This window comes from Telopea speciosissima, chromosome 1, assembly GCF_018873765.1.
Source record: "Telopea speciosissima isolate NSW1024214 ecotype Mountain lineage chromosome 1, Tspe_v1, whole genome shotgun sequence".
In the NCBI taxonomy this organism is placed as follows: Eukaryota; Viridiplantae; Streptophyta; class Magnoliopsida; order Proteales; family Proteaceae; genus Telopea; species Telopea speciosissima.
Window position 1 is genome coordinate 24,518,992 of NC_057916.1, and position 20,197 is coordinate 24,539,188.

The window sequence follows — 20,197 nt, forward strand, 5'->3', positions numbered from 1 at the left end:
TCAGCATGGTTTTAGGAATTGGTATTGGCCCTATCGGTTACCATAATCTTGGATGGTAAAAATTAAAATAATAAATAATAAAACATATCGGAATCTTGAAATACAAGACCTAATATGAGGGATACGCATACGTATCAATATCTGTTTCGGAATCAGCCGATACCGGATTTGATACCGTGAAGGCGTGAACTAAATAAAACCATCTGAATCAGTGAATCAACTCTGGTCTGCCGCGAGTTAGTCAATCGTTATTAAATCCCACGCGCCATATTTATTATATGTATATATAAAGAAGTAGGGTATAGACTACGCTACATTCAAATCCAATCCCAATAAAGCATAAGGTACTAAAGGTTTGCACCATTTTAACCCCTCATTTTCAATTTTCCATTTTCCCGCTCCCAGAAATGTTTGTGAGCTGCCAAAGCCAAACAGTGGAGTAGTGTGGAGGAGGAAGAGACCAGAGAGCAGAAGTTTTGCCGATGAGCTTCGGTTTTTGTTTTTCTCCTCTGTAAAAAGCCCTAACTATTAAAGTTGAAACCTAACTGAAAAAGGGCAACACTACGACTAGGGATGACGACGTGGCAGCTGTTTTCCGAGGCCGGGAATAATTTCCGGTGGGAGATTTCTGTCCTACCGTCTGAAACCAGACCAGAAGAATCTCGCGGAACCCTAATTTTACGAGATGATCACCCCGATCCCCGTCTCCCTTCCATGGCGGATCTTTTGTTTCAAGGTAAGAACCTCTATCGCTCCCTCTGATATTCTCGTTCGTTCTTGTTCAATCTGTCCATGAGCCTATCAAGACTCTTAGTGGCACCTTCTGCAGGATCGTCAAAGCTCATGCAGACCAAAGCCGGAGGCAATGATGGTCTTCCGATGTTCCGCACTGGATCGGGGAAATCGGTTGCAGTAAAACAGTCTTCCCTATTGAAAGCATTATCCGTCCTCGGCGAGGAGGATGCCGCAAGGAATGGTGGGTAGCTTTTTTCTTCTCTTATTCTTTTCTAAAAATTTTTATACGAACTTATTTGACCTGATTTTTTTTTCACGCATGTACAATTTAATCTTTGTCGTACTTACTTAAATTGACTAAGCTGAAATGCTGCACGCAAAAGTGGGGAGTTTCTGAGTTAATAATGTGATGTGATGAATTTTTTTGGTCTTCCAATTCCTTTTGTTCCTTCTCATGATTTTATGTCTTTTAGTTCAGCATTTGAGTTTCATTTTGAATAGAGTACATCCGTTAACAGTTTCCATTCCTATATCTTTGGTGATATAATTTGCTATCTCCAATAAAAAGGCTGAACTCCTTTGGTTTTGTGTCATATAGGTGAAGTGTGTGCCACAGAAGATAGGCACTGCTTCTCTAATTCTCATTTCCGAACAGGCTCTGGGAAGACAGTGAGTGTATCTTCTGCTGGTCTCCTCATAGCGAAGACATTGCTGGGTTTGGAGGAAAACAATAATCACTTCAATTTTCAAGGTCTTGGAAATATAAGGAACTTGCCAACTACTGATGAATTGAATTCTTTTGGGAACTCATCGAATTTGGAGATTAGAGCTGGTTTGCACAAGAACAGGAGTCTAGCTGCTACATCAGTTCCAAGGGATCTGGTTCGTTTTCCAACTGAACTGTATTCATCAGAAAGTGATCCACAGAAACAGACAGTTCCTGACCTTCGACTATCTGTGGGAAGTAAATCTTCTCCTATCCCATCTCCAATCAAGTTCCAAACTGCAGGTGGAAGATCTATTTCTGTTTCTAGTGATGCATTGCACCGTGCGAGATGCCTTCTCGGTGATGCAGAGTTGGGCAATTTACCAAATGAGGGAACTGGAGATGATTCACTGTTTTCAATTTTCAAAGAGAAAACATTTGGTGAGATTCCATTGAACAAAGAAAATGATTCTTACGCTCCCTGTTTGCAGCAAAATGCTCATGCATCAAAAACCTTCCGATCCCCTATGGGTCTGATTTCAAGCCAAAAGCAGTCAATAGCTTCGGCAGAGGACAACAATTCTGGGAGTAACTCACCAAAGAAAGTTGGTTCAAATAGCTTCATACATGAGGAAACATTTACAACAACCAGTAATATATTTAGTAAGCAAAAATCTTCAAAAAGTGAAGATTCTGAGCCTTTTGTGCCTGTTAAACATCCATTGGGAAAGGATAGTTGCTCAAGAATGTCTCCACTAGCAAGGTCTTTGGGCAGGCCATTGGTTGATATTTCGAACAACATTGGCCATGCTAATTCAAATCAGAAGCATACTCCTTGTGAAAAGAAGAGATTTGGAAGGAAAAGCTCTATATCTCCATTCAAAAGGCCGCGCAACTCCCGGTTTGTTCTCCCCTTAAATAAAACTCACTTTCAGTGATTTACTGTGTAACATTTTCTGATCTATATACTCTTCAGGTTCATCACTCCATTGACCAGCACAATTTCTCTTCTTCCTACTGGTAAAGAGTTGAAAATGCTGTCTTGATAGGCTGTATTTGTTCTTGTCTTATGCTTTCTTATGGATGTGTTTTCATTTTTAGGTCCAGCTGCATTGAAAATGTCTGAAGGTTCATGTTACAAAATGAAGGTTTCCACTCGGTATCCATTTGAGGCTGAAAGAAAGACTGTAAAAGAATTTTTCCGGGGGCCCCCTTGCTACCAAAAGTTGGTATGACATACGACGCCTTATTTTTTCTTATATATAGATTTCTTTGTGACACTGATTCTATATTATTGTACTTGAATCTATCTAGTTAGAGCATGTGCCCGATCAGGTAAAGTTCATGAATGCAGATAGCGCAGAAAAGTATATGTTCTGTGACAAATCTGGCTCAGATGTGACTGGAAGAGAGGCTTTTCATCACATGCTGTCAAAATCTGGAGCTTCCACGCTTAATGCTTCCAAAGAGTAAATATTGCCACTCTTTCTTTCCTTCATAAATTTTTGCCCCGTGACCATGGTAGAAGTGTTTATTTCTGCACACTATTTTTAACTAATTTGGTATTATGGAACTGGTTCTTTGAAGTTAGTCCTGTTGATCGTGGACCTATGCTTTCTTGGACCTTTTATTTGTGATGCAAGTTATAGGGATGTAAAACATAATGTAAGAATTACAATACGATTTTATAGATATAAATTTCTATGCATTTCTCATAAAAATGAATTTCTATAAATTTTTCACATTTCATACTAGATGAGCATGGAAATGCTTCATCCTTTGTTAAGGGGTTAATGTCACAATGCAACTGTGCACTATTTAGGTGAATTTTGACACTGTATCTGGGCACCATTGATTTCCCCCACCCTGTGTAGGTGGGTTGCAAATCATTACAAGTGGATAGTTTGGAAACTGGCATGTTATGAAAGATGTTATCCTGTTGAAGCTTCTGGTAGATATTTAACTGTGTCCAATGTCATTGAGGAACTGAAATACAGGTAATTATAAAGCTAACTAGTTATATTGGAAGAGTAAGCTATGACATCTATAAGAACCATGTACTATGCCCTTGGATAATAGGTATGAGAGAGAAGTAAATCATGGTCATAGATCTGCAGTCAAAAGAATTGTGGAAGGGGATGCATCACCTGCTTCAATGATGGTACTGTGCATTTCAGCCATTCGTTCCTACCCTGAACCTAAGCTTGAGACAAGACATCCTATGCCTTCACATGAAGATGCTAAAAAGATTAGTGGCTCAAATTGGTTTGAGAACAGTAATGTTGGAAAAGTAGAGCTGACGGATGGGTGGTAAGCTTGTGCCTCTTCTTGCACAAATATGTAAGCACTTTGTTTTTACATGGCATAGCTGTAGAATTGGTAAATTCTTTATATCATTCTATTGTTTGTCATGTAGGTACTCATTGGATGCCCTTTTGGATGTCCCATTGTCAAAACAGCTTCTTGCTGGAAAATTGTTTGTGGGTCAGAAACTTCGGGTACTACTCTGTTTTGAGTTTTCATAATTTGGACTAGGTTAGAGTTCTTTGAAGTGAGTTCTTTTCTTTCTTACAATTTACTTTTGTGCATTCCGAAGGTTTGGGGAGCAGGTTTGTCTGGCTGGGCTGGACCAATTTCACCCCTTGAGGTTCTTAGCTTAACTTGTGTCTTCCATTGAAACTTTAATACTTGAAAATTTTAATGTATATCCCAATAGTTTTGGGCTCTTGCTTCTGTTTTCAGGGTTCTACGGAAGTTCATTTACTGTGCCACATAAATGGGACATATAGAGCATGTTGGGCAGATCGTTTGGGGTTCTGTATGCTCTGTTAAATTTGAGATGGCTTTTATTTGGATCTACCTTACACTCTCTTGCTGCAGCCATTTAATTTGTGCCTTCTATTTGATTTTTCTAGGCAAGGGTCTAGGCTCCCCATTGGCTTTTAGGTGCATCAAGGGTGGTGGTGGTATGGTCCCTAGGACATTAGTTGGAGTCACACGAATCTACCCAGTTCTTTACAAGGAGAGGTAATTAATGATTTATAATTTGATTATGTTGTACTTGAAGCTTATCTGGTGCTTGTGATATGGTACAAATTACTTACACTTTCTATCATTTAGGTTAAATAATGGAGGTTCTGTTGTGAGGTCTGAAAAGATGGAGGCTAAAATGGTCCAATTGTACAACCAGAGGTGACTTTTCTTAGTTTGAAACTTTTGAAGAATCCTTGTCTGCAGCATTTTTTTGATCTGTACCTACTCTGTTGGGCCAGAGGGAAGGTGAGGACGAGGAGGCTCGAACCCGAGACCTCCTGGTAGGATGGGCTTTACTGCACCACTCACTACCAATTGCGCGGCAGTTGTCCTAAAATGAATATATCGTCTGCAGATTGTTCTTCTAATGTTCATAATTTCATAAGATCATGCCATGAGCATCATCTTCCCGCTAGACAATGTTATCTTAACTTTACTGGTTTCTAATGCTTTCTGTATAAATGAATTTCCTATCTTCTTGGTTTTTGTGCCTGCATGCATCTTTAAATTGAAAGCATGTCTTTGAATTGGAAGCACATGGATGCACTATGCTATCTTGGTACCATTATGCTTGAAGACATGTGAATTGCATTTTCATTTGTTTGGGAGTCGAGTGTTGCTAATCCGTGCAAAACTAGTTCATGTGTCGATTTTATGTATTTTAGGTTTTCATTTCATGACATGACAGATTTACCACTTTGATTGGTTAATATTTGTGTTCTTTAGTCAAAGACATGCCCTGAGCATCATCTTCCCGCTGGCTGCTGCACAATGTTATCTTAACTTTACTGGTTTCTAATGCTTTCTGTAGAAATGAATTTCCTATCCTCTTGGTTTTTGTGCCTGCATGCATCTTTAAGTTGAAAGCATGTCTTTGAATTGGAAGGACATGGATGTACTATGCTATCTTGGTACCATTATGCTTGTAGCCATGAAACAAAAACTTGCCGAGATCTCGGTAATATCTCGGTTTTCTGAAAAACCGAGACGAGATGCTAGATGAAATGAGAAGATTGCATTGTCTCGCCAAGATCTCGGTGGGAAACCTTGGTATACATGCACTTATTTATCCCAACCTTGGTATACAGACAGTTATTTATGCCAGAAACCAGGACAGGCACTTATTGGTTAATATTTGTTTTCTTTAGTCCATCTGTCTATTTTCTTTGGAATTTGTTAGGTATTGTTATGACTGGTCATGTAATTATAAGCCGAATCATTTATGTAGTGCTGTTTTATTCTCTGATTGCAGGCGCTCTATGATTGCAGAGGGTGTCATGTCAGAGTTTCAAAAGGATATCGATTGTCCTCATCGTAAAAGCGAAGACAGTGAGGAGGGGGCTAAAATCCTTAAGATCCTTGAGACAGCTGCTGAACCAGAAGTTCTGATGGCAGCAATGAGTTCAGAGCAGCTAACTTATTTTGCTACTTATCAGGCAAAACAAGAGGTGGACATTCACAGACTTCCATTAACAAATTTATCTGTATCTGGAATGAAATTGTTTAACCATGAGGAGGTGTGACGACAGGCAATGAGGCAGTCAGATATGCAGAAAAAGATTGAGAAAGCTATCGAAAATGCAGGCCTTAGTGGGAGAGATGTCACCCCATTTCTGAGAGTGAGAGTGGTTGGGCTAACTAGTAAATATTGCCATAGGAAAGGTTGCATGAGGGACGGCTTGATAACAATATGGAACCCAACTGGGAGGCAGGTGAGGCTTAGTGAGTTTTTCTTAAATCAATCCCTTTGCACCATCTTGTTTCCCCTCATTCTCTCTTTTATTTTTTTCTTTCTTTCTGGGAAACCGTTCTCTTGCTATTTTCTTTTGTTCCTTAATTATTTCCCTAACATTGTCTAAGAGTGCTTCTTCACTGAAACAGCAGTCTGAGCTTGCCGAGGGGCAGGCATATACTGTCACAGGGCTCAAGGCACTAAACTCTGATTCAGATACAATTTATTTACATGCAAGGGGATCTACTACTTCATGGCAACCTTTATCTCCCTTAGCAACTGAATGTTTTGAGTAAGTGTTTATATTTTTTTGTACCCTAAGCAAAAAAATTTGAACCCCAACTTATATTTGTTTTTATCTTTTTAGACCATTTTTCACTCCTCGCAAATCAGTCTCATTGTCAAATTTGGGTGAAGTTCCTCTGGCAAGGTCAACTTTTTACCTGAGCATTTACAATTGCTTGTCCAGTTCTTTTTCTGGTGCTCGTTGTGCATGAATGTTTCATACGGTTACATATAATTGCCTGTTTTTGATTGGTTCAGAGAGTTTGATATTGCTGCTGTTGTTGTCTATGTTGGGGAAGTTTATACATCTGGTCACCAGAAGAGGCAATGGGTGTTTGTGACCGATGGCTCCATATCAGGCCCCGAGCTTCATTCGGAAGGATCTGCAGATTGTTTGCTTGCTGTTAGCTTCTGCTTGCCAGATACCGATAATGATTCATCTGCACTAATCAACCGTAACCTTGAAGGATCCACTGTGAGTACATCATCACAGTATAAAAACGTACTCTGTTTATACGCAAGAAAACTGATTTTTAAATTATAATACCATGATACTATGAAAGAGAATAGATTATCACTTTTGTAGCAGTTCACATGTTAGATATATCTACCAGTACCTGGTAACATTTTAATTTTCTCTGATGAATGAACGTGAATCAGGACCAGCCCTAGATTGAGAAAATTTAAGGGGAAAGTCTATCAAGAGAATCAGACGTTAGATAGTGGAAGAAAGGAGTTCCATTCAAATCTCAATGTGCATCACTCCAGGAACATGACATTTAAAATTTACAAGCAGGCTTTATGAGTTAAAGAAGTTCCATTCCATTTTTTCTATTTATTTTGACTGTAGTTGTAGACAACATCCTCACTGTGTAGACCATAATAAACCAGTTTTGTTCTTCCTGATGTCTGCATTATGTGTCTAATATAGGATGAAGAATGAGTTCAGACATCTTATTTATTGGGATTCTTATCCAATGGGTTTGGCTAGATCATCACTATCCTGGATGACATGGAGGCAAAGCTGGAAAGGCATTATTTTCTGCAGACCTTATTTGGAATTGGTTTTCCACATTAAGGAGTGGACAAGGAAATAGAATCTGGCTGATGGCAGTCGAGGACGGGAGAGAACGTCTGGAGCTGGTCGATCAGTTGGTATGTATCGGCAGCAACTTCAAGAGGGACTTCGTAATCCATCATGAACTGAGTGACGAAGATTCGGCGTCCGTCAGAGACCATGTAATGGTAGCGGGGGCATCCGTTAGGGTAGGTGAGCAGTAGCGCTTGGTATATTTGTTTCAAAAGGAATAGTTCGTTTGAAAATCTGCACAGTAGATAGGCAAAAGGCCTAAGGCGAAGGTGTTTTGGGTGGTTCATTGCTAAAGATTCAGAGTTGTTACAAGTGTTATACGCAGCAATTGGGGATAGCTGAACATATTTTTAGCAGGATTGTGTATAGCATTCTTTCCGTCTTTCATTGGTTTTTCTCTCCTTCAATAATTTGGTGCTCTTGGTTATGGTATTTTGGCAGCTTCTTGACTCTGGAATGGGTGCCTTGAGAGTGTTGGAGCAGGTTCTCATTCACAGTTATTGTTAATGGGTGCTGTTTATGACTTTATGGTTCATAGAGGGGAATGCTGTTGGTTTGCTTGTACCACCTTCATAGGGTTTTCTATATCCTTCAAACCCCCTAATTCTATTGCAGTGTTTCTGGACCTGTTTCACCTGATCTTTTTGTAACAATATCAGTGCACTAAAGACAACCAGCAGTGATAAGAAGAAAGACAACAAGGGAGAAGAAGACGGGATCGATTGAGAGAGAGAAGATGAAGAAGTCTGCCAACAGTTGGTATTGTGAACAGAATAGACAAACTGTGGGTTCTAACTTATATTTATAATATTCAACAGTACACCAACTGACTTGAGAACTTATCAGTAAAGTATCTAAACTACCCTCACTAACTATGCTATCAATTAAGCAATAGAAATAACAATAGAAACACAAACCATGTGGGCCTACACATAAAGTAACACTTAACACTTCCCCTCAAGCTAGAGCATAAATATCATCCATGCCTAGCTTGAAACAACCTTGTAGCCGAACATTCCGAAACAAGGCTTTGGTGAAAAAAATCCTCAAGTTATTTGGGAGAACTAACGAACGGATTGGAGATCAACTTTTTCATCACTGTGTCCTGAACATAGTGACAATCTACTTCGATATGCTTTGTCCTCTCATGAAAAACAGGATTATTAGCAATGTAAATGACTGCTTAGTTATCACAAACATTTCCATTGGCTTGTCAGTAGGCTAACTAAGCTCTTGAACAAAGGACCGAAGCCACATCAACTCAGTAGCAGTGTGAGCCATAGCTCGATACTCGGCTTCAACACTAGAACAAGCAACAATAGTCTATTTCTTACTTCTCCACATAACAAGGTTTCCTCCAAAGAAGGTACAATGGCCTGAAGTTGACTGTCAATCATCATGTACACCCTTGAGATAATCTTAATATAAGACAGTCTGCTTCCTGATGAACTTGCTTTGGTGCCTGCATGAACTGATTAACCACACGAACAACAAAGGAAATATCTCAGGCTGGTTAGCAATAAGATATATGGGTTTATCGATAAGTCTTCGGTACTGATGCTTATCTTCAATATCCTTGTCATCAGACATACCAAATTTGACATGAGGATCTATAAGTATATCTATAGGCTTATAGTCTAACATTCCTATCTCATTCAGAAGGTCAAGAACATACTTCAGTTGAGACAAACTAAGTCATTTCTTACTACAGACAACCTCAATACCAAGGAAATAGCAGAGAGAACCCAAATTTTTCATCTGAAAATGTTGCTGTAAGTATGTCTTAACCTGTGCAATCCCAGATGTCTTTACCAGAAATAATGACGTCATCCACATAAACAACCAGTATAATAATTCTGGAGTCCTGTCGTCAAACAAACATTGAGTGATCTGAGTAGCTTTGAGAAAAACCATATGCGTCAACAACTTTACTAAACTTATCAAACAATGCACATGGGGATTGTTTCAGCCCATAAATGGCTTTATACAATCAACAAACTTTCTTAGTGGCCTTCTCATGAGCAACATACCCAAGTGGTTGCTCCATATAAACCTCTTCTTACAATTCACTATACGAGAAGGCATCCTTGATGTTCAACTGGTGAAGAGGCCAATCTAAAGTAACAGCCAAAGAAATCAGGATGCGCATAATGCGACCGGGGAAAAAAATCTCGAAATAGTCAACCATATAAGTCTGAGAGGTACCCTTAGCTACCAGATGAGCTTTCAATCGCTCTACTGAACCATAGTGTTATACTTAAAATGATACACCTAACAACACTGCTCAAGGTCCTTAACGGGAGGTAGGTCAACCAATGTCCACGTCTTGCCAGATAGCAACGCACCCATTTCCACTTACATTGTAGTTTTCCACCCAGGGTGAGACAAGGCAGCCTTGTGATGGGAAGGAATTGACTGAGATGTAAGAGAAGGAGAAAACGTATGGAGAGAAGCAGAGAGATGAGATACAGAAATAAGGGGTGTAGGGGAGCGGAGCCTCCCTACAGTTTTTTTTATTTTATTTTTAATGAAGAATAATGTGAAACATCCAAAAAATCTATGTAGAGGATAGCCTCATTTGGACATACCTCCAAGTCTTCTCAGAAAGCGCGTTCCAACCAGTTCTTTTGGCCTTTCGAGTGTTCAAGAGATCCTTTTAACCCATTTCAGTGTTTTACCCAACTCCCACCTCGAAACCCACTCCCATTACCTTGTCCGCTACCCGAGCTACTGGACTTTTCCTTTCTACCCTATCTCTACCCTTATATACCCATATCCTTCATTATATATCCCATTAGTCCATGTGATGCCATCATTTTGTTCGAGAATCAAGCAATAGGCTCCCAAAACTCTTGTGGCGCTGTTACTTTGCCCGAAGCTTGAGTAGCAAAAGTCCCTTTTGAGTGTCCAAGTAACTTTAGCCCATCTTATTTAGCCATTACTTTGTCCAACAACAGAGAGGCAAGCCAATCATCCGTCTTCACCTACGCCGGGGGACATCTTGTATCTTACATTTCTGTTTTCTTTATTTCATTGGTTTTGCGTACATGTATACATTTCTACTTTTCCCTTTATTTCAACATAATGCAGATCATTAAAATAATTCATTTAGTGTACATAGTTAAACAACATATTTGTTTTTCCTTTCCTATGCTTCATGTATCATAATTTAGCCTTGCATGTTGGTATATAATTTGTTACAAAGGGGGAATTTTCAGAATCTAACATCTAGTAGAAAGACCGGTTTAACCAGGCGAGGTGGGATGTTAACACCTTCCCATTCTTGTAACCAGACTACTTACCTAGATTCTTTGACCAGACTATATGTAATCAAGTAGCCCTCCCATTCACCCTGGATAGGGCTACCGCTCATTGGGTCCTAGACCCGAATCTTAGGTGGCGACTCCTATTTTAACATATGTATGACATGACCCCAAACCCCCTGTCGCCAAGGGACTCCAAATCAAACGGATCCTGCCCACAAGGCGGATTGAACCTGCATCCGGAGGTTGCGGTACCCACAAAGCGAAATAGGGATGTCAATGACGAAGGAAGGATCTCCAAGCAAAGAGTTAGACGGTGGAAGCAGAGGAACGACAATAGCAGATGGCTATTGCTTCGGACGGCGGTTGAATACCTGTAAAGGCACCCTTGGAGGATGGGATATGATGGTTGGAGTAATAGAGTCCTTATCTTCAAGTGGAATGAGTTGAGGAAGGGGTGGTGGACTAGGTGAAACAAGACCTAAGTTAGAAACCGAATCACCAAAATAGGGTATATTTTCAAAAAAGGTGACACCAACACTTACAAAATCGGTAGCCCTTCTTAATACTAGAGTACCCCAAAAAATTTAAACTTGGTGGCCCGATGAGAGAATTTATCAAGGCCATGATGAAGGTTGTGGACAAAACATTACCAACCAAAAATGCAAGGAGGCAAATTAAACAAGGGAGTATGTGGAAAAACAACAGACAAGAGAATTTTATTATGAAGGATAGAGGACGCATCCGGTATTTCAAAAAACAAGTAGTCAATATTGCATCACCCCAATAAACCTTGGAAACATTCATATGGAACATTAATGATTAACCAATGTCTAACAAGATGGTTTTTATATTCTGCCACACCATTTTGTTGAGGTATATGAGAACAACTGGTTTGGTGAATAATGCCATTGTTAGAAAAAAAAGATGAAATTGCATTTTGGGTAATTTCAAGAGCATTGTCAGTACGCAAACCTTTCAAACCGACACAAAATTAAACTTTTATTTCAATATAAAATTGTTTAAAAACAGACATAAACTCAGGGTCTTTGTCGTATCATTTTTCATTTTGTTTTTGGCCTATTAAAAAAAATCACTACTGAAAACCATTTTTGATAAAAAAAAATAAATTGTATGGTAACTACTAAACATAATTGATTATAGAATGAAAAATTGGTTTGGTGCAAATGATTTTTAACAATTTTTGAAGAAAGGGCCCAAAGCGCATATGTAGTTTAAGTGGTGGGTGAAGAGGGCATCTCTTCACCCCTCTTCCTCCCCAATCTGAAACCCTCTTTTTCCTTGTCATTTCTTTACCTGATTTCTTCTCCATCTTCTTATTCTTCTTATTTTTCTTTTTCTTTTCTTCTTGAATCGAAACCCAGCCGAGCCTTGCTCTCCCTCTACAACCACAGTCATTGAACCCTCTCCCTCCCATCTTCTTCCTCTCCATTTTTCTTTTCAACCCAAAAACCCTTGCCATTTTTTGGGTTGAAAAAATCGAACCCATTTATTGCTTCTGTTATGGGTTGGGGTAGGGGCAGCTGGGGTGATTTGGGTTGCTGTAGGGAGTGGTGGGTGGGGTTTCTCAAAGAAGAAGAAGAAGAGGGGCCGGTGGAGGAGGAAGAAGAAGAAGAATGCAAGGGGTGGAGAAGGGGGGTTGCAGGAGGAAGGAGGTCGGAACTTGCCTTTCTAATTAAATGAGGGAATGACTCCTCTACCCTCAAGTTTGGGACTTTATAAGCACATGCTCATTAAAGTTCCGAAAAAATGACTAAAAACAATTTTTGGCCAAAATCCATAATAAGGTCTCAACTCTATTATGGTTTTTCTATTATTTTGATGTTTTTTAAATAGAAATAGGGTCCATAAATGATACCAAACACTTGTAAAAATGTTTGTGTCAGAAAAAAAATAAATAAAAAATGATACCAAAAAGACCCTTGGAACAAACTTTCTAAAGTTACAACCATGTCATGCGAGAATGATCGTCAATAAAGGACACAAAATAATAAAATCGGATTGACTCTTGACCCACGATGGGCCCCAAATATCAGAACGAACTAAATGAAACAAAGACTGATGTCTAGACTCATTACATGACGGAAAACAATACGGTGATGCTTGCCAAGCTCAAAAGCTTCACAGTCAAGACGAGAAATAGACTTGTAACTGGGGATTAGATGTTGTAGCTTGGATAAAGAAAGGAGCCCAAGTCGGTAATGCCAATGTAAAGGGGAAATGCCAGTGGAGGTAGCAGACACCACCGTAGACGGAGAAGCAACATCAAAGTAGTAGAGACCATCCCTCTCATGTCCACCAATTGTCATCTTTGTCTTGAGATCCTGAGAAACACAATGAGACGGGTAAAATGTCATGGAGCAATTAAAATGTTTTGTCAATTGACTAACATACTAGAGATTAAGAGGCATTTTTGGAACATGAATAATAGATAATGAAAGCGTAGAAGATAGGGGAATAACACCATGATCAACAACATTAGTAAGTGATCCATCAGCAAGAACAATGTGTGCTGGAGAATCAGATTGCTGAAATGAAGTAAACAAATGAGGTTTACCAGTCATTTGTGAGGATGCACCAGAGTCAAGGAACCAGGGAGTAGGGGATGAGGAGGTAAAACATGTAGGTGTACCTAAATGAGCTAATGTAGCTATGGATGTGGAAGACGATGTCTCAAGCTTCTGAAATCGTTTAAGAAGCTGATTGCTCATAGCAGCATGTGAGGAGACACTACCACCAGGTGAAGGACCATGATTAGTATCAGTAGGAGGAACCGTTTCAGTATTTCCATAAAAAACAGTACTATTGGCAAATTGTTGTTGCGCCCATTGGGGCTTGCCATGCTTCATCCAACACTTATCAATGGTATGATTAGGGTGACCGCAATGTGTACACCAACGAACAACAGGATCAAAAGGTGGATTGTCATCACCACCTATGCCACGTCCACAACCTCTCCCAGAAGCACCATTACCTCGACCACGGCCACCATCATTAGCAACAAAGGCTGAATTATCCTTGGGAGAGGGAGTGGAATCAGGTTTGACTAGAGAAGGCACAACTCGCTGAATTCTGCAATAAGCCTCATTGATAGAGGGAATCTTCTTACTAGCTAATAATTGACTCTTGACAGGCTGAAGGTCAGAATCCAAACCAGATAAACACTTAGCAACAGGAAACTCTGCCTGTTAAGATTTAAGAACATTAATGTCAATAGAGAGAGGCTGATCGACATTGAGTGCCTCCCAGATGCTTTTGAGTGTACTGTAGTAGTTACCAATGGACTTCCCATTCTGCTTGAAGGAGAAATTTTTTCATACAGATCATATATCCTAGACATGTTTTTGTCTTGAGAAATTCTCTCTTTGGGTTCATCCCATACTCCCTTTGCAGTCTTATGAAACATAGAATTGGCAGCTATAGAGGGTTCTATGCTGTTCCAAAGCCAGCAGAGTAGAGTAGCATTCTCTGATTGCCAATCCTTTTAATTATCAGCAGTCGGGGCAGGTGGTGTCATGGTCAAATTATCCTTTTTGTATTTGGCTGTGATATAAACTTCCACAGCTTGGGCTCAGAGAAGGTAGTTGGAAGCACCATTCAATTTGATAGAGGTAATCTGGACATTAACATTGTCTACAAGAGGCTTGCTTTCTTTTATTACTATGTAACCAACTGGACAGCAATATACAAAGCCCAAGAAACCAATATAATACTGATAAAGTAGAATAGTGAGGGATTTTCAAACTGAAGGTAAGAGAAACCAATAGAAGAGATTACCACCAGCATGCAAGAGTGACAATGTTGAACCTGAAACCCAGTAATTTTGAGTAATAAAGAAGCACAATAAACAAGTACTGTTGGAGCTCCAAACTGAAGGCAAATAACCATTAACAGATGCCTAACACAGTCCCAAGTGTCGAAGCACAAGAGCCAGTTGAATAATTTCTGAAGGGACTAAACTGTCGATGTAACACCAAAAACAGAGTACCGCTGCAGCAACTGGAGAAGTTGCGTTGCTCCAAAACGAGGGCTCAGATCAGCCCTAAAATTAGGTCGAAGGACCTTATCAAATAGCTCTATTAAAGCCTTAAAAAGGCAACCAGATCCAGATAACAAATTTGGATCAATGTGGAAGATCGATACTGCCAGAAGCTTGATATATCGAACAGCCAACCAATGAGAGATTTTCAATTCCTGTGCATCTAGAACTGAGAACTCCACCATATCACAATTGAAGGACTTGAATAGCACGGGCTTCAATGCCCCAAAAGATGAGAGCAATCCGATGGGTGGATTAAAAGTAATCAAAGGTCCAAAAAATCTGCAAAAACCTTCAAAACCTGCATACTGCAGGCTTCATCTAAGAAGCACCAATAAAGTAGAATAGTGAGGGATCTTCATAGCAATAATAAACCCTAGTTCTATACTTCTTTATGATCTCATCAACTAGGGTTTCAAACAAACTATCATCTAGTATTGGTTGCTTTAGACCACAAAGATAAGATTGAGAGAAACTCTCTAATGTAGTCCTAGAATAGGAGATAATCCTACTAGGAGCCAGATAAAAGCAAGGTCTGGACAAGCCTGCTGTTTGGGGCTGATTAGGGGCTGTTTTAGGGCAAAATTAGGGTTTAGGATGGGAATTTGGGAATGGGGTTTATAGGGTATTAATGGGCAGGTCTAGGGGGTCAATATGGTATAAAAAAGTTAGGGTTTGGATGAGTTTTGAAATTCTGCAATTCTGGACAGAATTGAGTTGCAGGTTTTGGGCTTTAATGGAGTTAGGGTTTATGGGATTCAAACAAAAAATAAAGGGGATCAATTGGGGAAAAGGATTAGAGGATTAGAAGAAGAATTTTGGCGTCAAACTTACTGAAGATTCCACTGGTAGCAAGCTTCGATAGTTGTGAAGGATAAAGCCACCTTCGAATTTGAAGAAGATCCTCCCAGCTGTCACGGCGTAAGGAGTCAACCGGATTCCACCAGTCCCTTTCCACCTTGATAGAACCACAAGGATGCACACTCACAAGGAGCACAGGAGCAGCAACAATGGCAGCCAACAAGCAAAAGCTTTTTCATTAATCAAATTCGTGTTCCCGGCTTTGCCCCCTTACAACCTTATATAAAAGACTCAAAAATAGACTTCTACTCTAAAAAGGAAAGGCCTAACCCAATCCCTAACCTATTAGATAACTTAAACTGATTAGGAAACTAAAATAGACTCAAAATAGAGTCCTATTGACTTAAAAACAACTTAAGCTACTTAAAATAAAGAAGATTCCCTACTAGCCAATAGGATATGAGAACCTCTTAGCCAATAGGATCACTTCACTTAAATTAGATCAATTGAACCAATTGGCTGCAACCAATTCTAAACCGGTTCAATCTAAAAATAGGAAAATAAACTAAGTATTGGGCTAATCCCGTATGCAACCTATATGCCCCTAGTTTAGGCTCATTAAAGTGGCCTAATACATAAAAAACCCTTGGGAACAAAGGCCCAACATGTATATAACCCAACCCTAGGCCTATTTCTAAAGAAATAAGCCCTATTTGGTGATCATTCTGCATCACTCTCACAACAGAAGAATTGAAACAGCCACTGGATCTTTAATGATCTGATACCATGTAGCAATATCAGTACATTAAAGACAACCTGCAGTAATAAGAACAAAGGAGAAGAACAAGAGATCGACTGAGAGAGAAGATGAAGAAGTCAGCCCACGGTTTGTATTGTGAGCAGAATAGACAAACCTTGGGCTCTAACTTCTAGGAGTTTGTTTGTTCATGAGATGTTGGATATTATGGTCATGCAAAGAAAGATGTCTATTTGTGCTCATTCAATTGGTGTCAGTTCTAAAAATTCCATTGTTTATTTCTCACCACGAGTTATTTATTGGCTGCTTTATTATAAAGCTACTTTTAATATAGGTTGGCTTCTGTAACCTAGTCAAGCGATCACGTGACAAGATGAATCACCTTTGGGTAGCAGAGGCAACAGAGAATTCTACTTACTTGACCTCTTATGACTTTCCTGGCTGTTCTCATCTCAAAGAAGCTGCCAGCTGCGCTCGCAAATGGGCAAAAATCTCTTATTTGGTATGCATTTTATTACTAAATTTCAAATGATGTTGTCTTAGTTTAGTAACCTTGATAATTGAATTCCCTTATATGCAGACCATTCAGAAACTCCGGGAGAGGGTTTTAATCATTATTGGTGGATGTGACAGCTAGGATGTTGTGGGAATGTATCTGTATTAAGTATCCTGTAAGCATTTTTGTCTCCTGACCTTTTAATGTTTTGTAATTTGTTAGCTGATCTCAATGTGGAGTCTTGCTTTATTTAGTACATTCCCTCTTGTTGGGGATGTTTTTTGTGGGGAATTCTTACAATGTTTCAACTTCTCATACATCTCCAAATTATTGACATGTCATTCAAATCGCTATCCTATCGTGAGGGCTTTGAGTTTTGTTTTTTGCATTAAGTGCTGTTCAATAAATTGTTGGTTGATATGTGAAAAACAGATGAATATGCATTACTAGAGACCATAATGATCATAAAACTGGTGCTTAAGTACTTTTGTTGAATTGTGGTATTTTAAGATTGAAGATTTCTTGCTGCTGGAATTTGGCATGGATGCACTGCTATGGTTCCAAAACTCTGATTTTTGACTTTTGAGGGGGCCACACATTATGTTCAGTAGGGCTCAACATCTTCAATGCTTTGGGGAGAACAGCATCTTCATTGTTATGAGTACTTAGCCATAGGCCGCTGCTGCTCAAAAAATATGAGCTGTTTATGTGAATGAAGTCATCTGGAGGTGCCTTTCCTATCAACCGAAAATCATGAAGAGCCTGACATATGAAAGAAATGAAAACAGATTGGTAGTTGTTGGCAGGAAAGACCCGTTCTAAAGCATGTTGCCCTGAATGTGTGAAATCAACTTGTGTTCTTGCAAGGCCAGATTTGCTTATTTGAATTGTCCCTTCAACAAGCTGTTACAACCATTATATTTTCCCTGGTCAGGGTCGGTTGGATAGTTGGGTGCTAGCAGGTTCCTGCAAGCATAACAAAACCTCCATGCGTTGGCAGTCCAGTAACTGGAAACATGTCCCTACTAACAAGGTACTGATTTTGTAAATACCAGCATCAACATTTTAATTTTTTGGATTTGTAAATCCCAGCTAAATTCAAGATCTTTTCTTTTCTAAACAATATTGAATGTAGCAGATGTACGATGGAAGAGGAATCCTGACGAAGCAGTAGCAATATTTCGTGGGTTTATGTATAGTGGAACTGGTATTTTAAAATTTTTGAATTGAAGAGAGAAAAAGAAAGGAGGGGGGAGTCATTTGGCACCTATCTCGCCATTCCTGCTTCCATGTAAAATGGCTATATCCAAATCTGAAGTATTGTCAATAACATCTGAAGAGATCATGCTAATATATTGGTGTGAACTTGGATTAGTTTGTATAATCTTATATTGCTGGCACAAGTCTTAGGAGTAGCCATGTTAATAAGTAATCACTGAAATATGGAGGAGCTTTGCCCTGCTTGTCTTGTGGCCATAAATCTTGGGCATGCGTTCTTATTGGGAAGAAATTTCATTTTCGATGAACAAGATTAAAATTTTGTTTTTTGGTTGAGTTGTAAAGCTGAAGATAGTGTCTGTTCCCTGCTTTTGTTCTCTCAGGAAAATGGTGGAACAAGCCCCAGGCTTAATTGTTGCAATTTACGTTTCTCTTTGCATTTGATCATGACTGCTCAGTGCTAACTTTTTGGTGCTAATGCACCCTTTTAGTCTTTAGGTGAGCAGTACATCCTCAGAGCAATCCATGGAAAGAAAGCTGTCAAAGAACGTTACTCCCCTGTGGACAACCACCAACACAAATATCCGTTTTTTTTTTTTTTTTTTTCCCTTGAGCTTTAGATCGTCTGGGTCGAAGCCCAAACAGGATTCCTTCAGAATTTAGAGACGTCTTGTGAGATGTAAAGCGCCACGTTGTTCACCCTTTGGAAACAGTACAATAGCCGAGCCCTTTACCCTTATCTTGCAGGCGGTAAGCCCCGTGTACCGTTACTTTCATTGTTTAGCTTATTGGGTGAAAAATCTCCAGTTACCCTCCAAAGCCGGAGAGGGTGATGGTAATGCATGTAGCTTTCAAGGGTGCACCCTTTTTTTTTTTTTTTGGTTTAAAAAAAAAGGTGTGCCTTGATCATTCGTGTTTAAATTATGATTTAAAGTCATAGTTAATTCAATGGATTTAATTATTTAAAGACCCTTTTGGAGGGGTTTGAATTCCAATACTACAATAGAATGTTAAATGATTTATGTTTTGCAATTAATAATTAGATTTTTTTTACTTAGAGATTAAATTTATTTTTTTGAAAATTTTCTATATAATAATTTGTTTATAGGGCCCATTCCTCCACCCAAAAACAAAAGAAAAAGAAAAAGGAGTGCCATGTTTTGGTATTATCTTATTTACATTGCTTTGCCTCATGAAAAAGGCATTACATTATGTGGTACAATCAATAAGTCAATTTTGATAATAATTTGACAATCGAAGAATATATCTAAGACATGGTAAGTTATAGGATTGATTTTTGTATGGAACTTAACATATGGTCAACCCATGCATCGTCTATGTCCTGACAACTACAATTGCTACATCAACAATCTATTGAAATGATCTTGATTTAATAGGTTAAACTATAGGGGAGAATCAATTAGGTGATGGCCATATGGTTGTCATAGGCCATAAAATCAAATATAGACTAATCAAAGGGTGTTCTTTGTACTCAAAGGCTGAAATGTTGGACCATTGATTAAGAAAATGGATCAGGGCTTTTGGAAGTTATTTGATCATGGAGAAATTTTTGTCACTTGCCTAATTAAATCTAGGGGAAAGGAACGCCACTCGTGTGTACCTACGCTTAGACATAGTCAGGCACGAAAGGCAGGGGTGTGTCAGTTTTTTTGTGACCAGCTATGTCTGGGCGCCGGTACACGCCATAGTGCATGATCGGGTGGCGTTCTTTCTCCCTTGAATCTATATTTATCCAAACTCTCCTATGGAAGAACTGTTTTTTTTTTTTTTTTTGGGTAACATGGAAGACTTCTTTTCTGATTCCACAATAAAGCCAACTTTCACCTTTTTTTTTTTTTTTTTGTAGATTTTAAAATATACAGATTACCCTTCAATGGTATATTTTCACTATTTTCTCATTTCACCTTTAAACCTTTTAAGTACGTATTGAGATGATTTAACTACATATTAATTATTAATGCTATATTATCCTATTAATTGGGGTGGACCTTGGTGCAACA

At 39.1% G+C, this 20,197-nt stretch overlaps 1 protein-coding gene across 6 annotated transcripts; it reads left to right on the forward strand.

Annotated features, from left to right (window-relative positions):
- Positions 1–541: 541 nt before the first annotated feature.
- LOC122647375 (protein BREAST CANCER SUSCEPTIBILITY 2 homolog B-like) lies at positions 542–17,710 on the forward strand. Of its 6 annotated transcripts, XM_043841864.1 has the most exons (22): positions 542–736; positions 830–976; positions 1,334–1,617; positions 1,933–2,342; positions 2,418–2,461; positions 2,543–2,670; positions 2,756–2,910; positions 3,316–3,438; positions 3,521–3,751; positions 3,858–3,939; positions 4,038–4,088; positions 4,184–4,259; positions 4,357–4,468; positions 4,562–4,633; positions 5,727–5,922; positions 6,004–6,186; positions 6,356–6,498; positions 6,574–6,636; positions 6,750–6,966; positions 16,797–16,964; positions 17,043–17,133; positions 17,469–17,708. In XM_043841864.1, the coding sequence occupies exons 1-21, from the start codon at positions 574–576 to the stop codon at positions 17,097–17,099; spliced, it is 3,105 nt and encodes a 1,034-aa protein (XP_043697799.1). In that variant the 5' UTR covers positions 542–573; the 3' UTR covers positions 17,100–17,133; positions 17,469–17,708. The 6 variants fall into 6 exon arrangements, with proteins under 6 accessions (XP_043697799.1, XP_043697470.1, XP_043697660.1 ...); XM_043841535.1 differs by having other exon boundaries at positions 1,334–2,342; positions 17,043–17,131; positions 17,466–17,710; XM_043841725.1 differs by having other exon boundaries at positions 1,334–2,342; positions 6,359–6,498; positions 17,469–17,710.
- Positions 17,711–20,197: the final 2,487 nt, after the last annotated feature.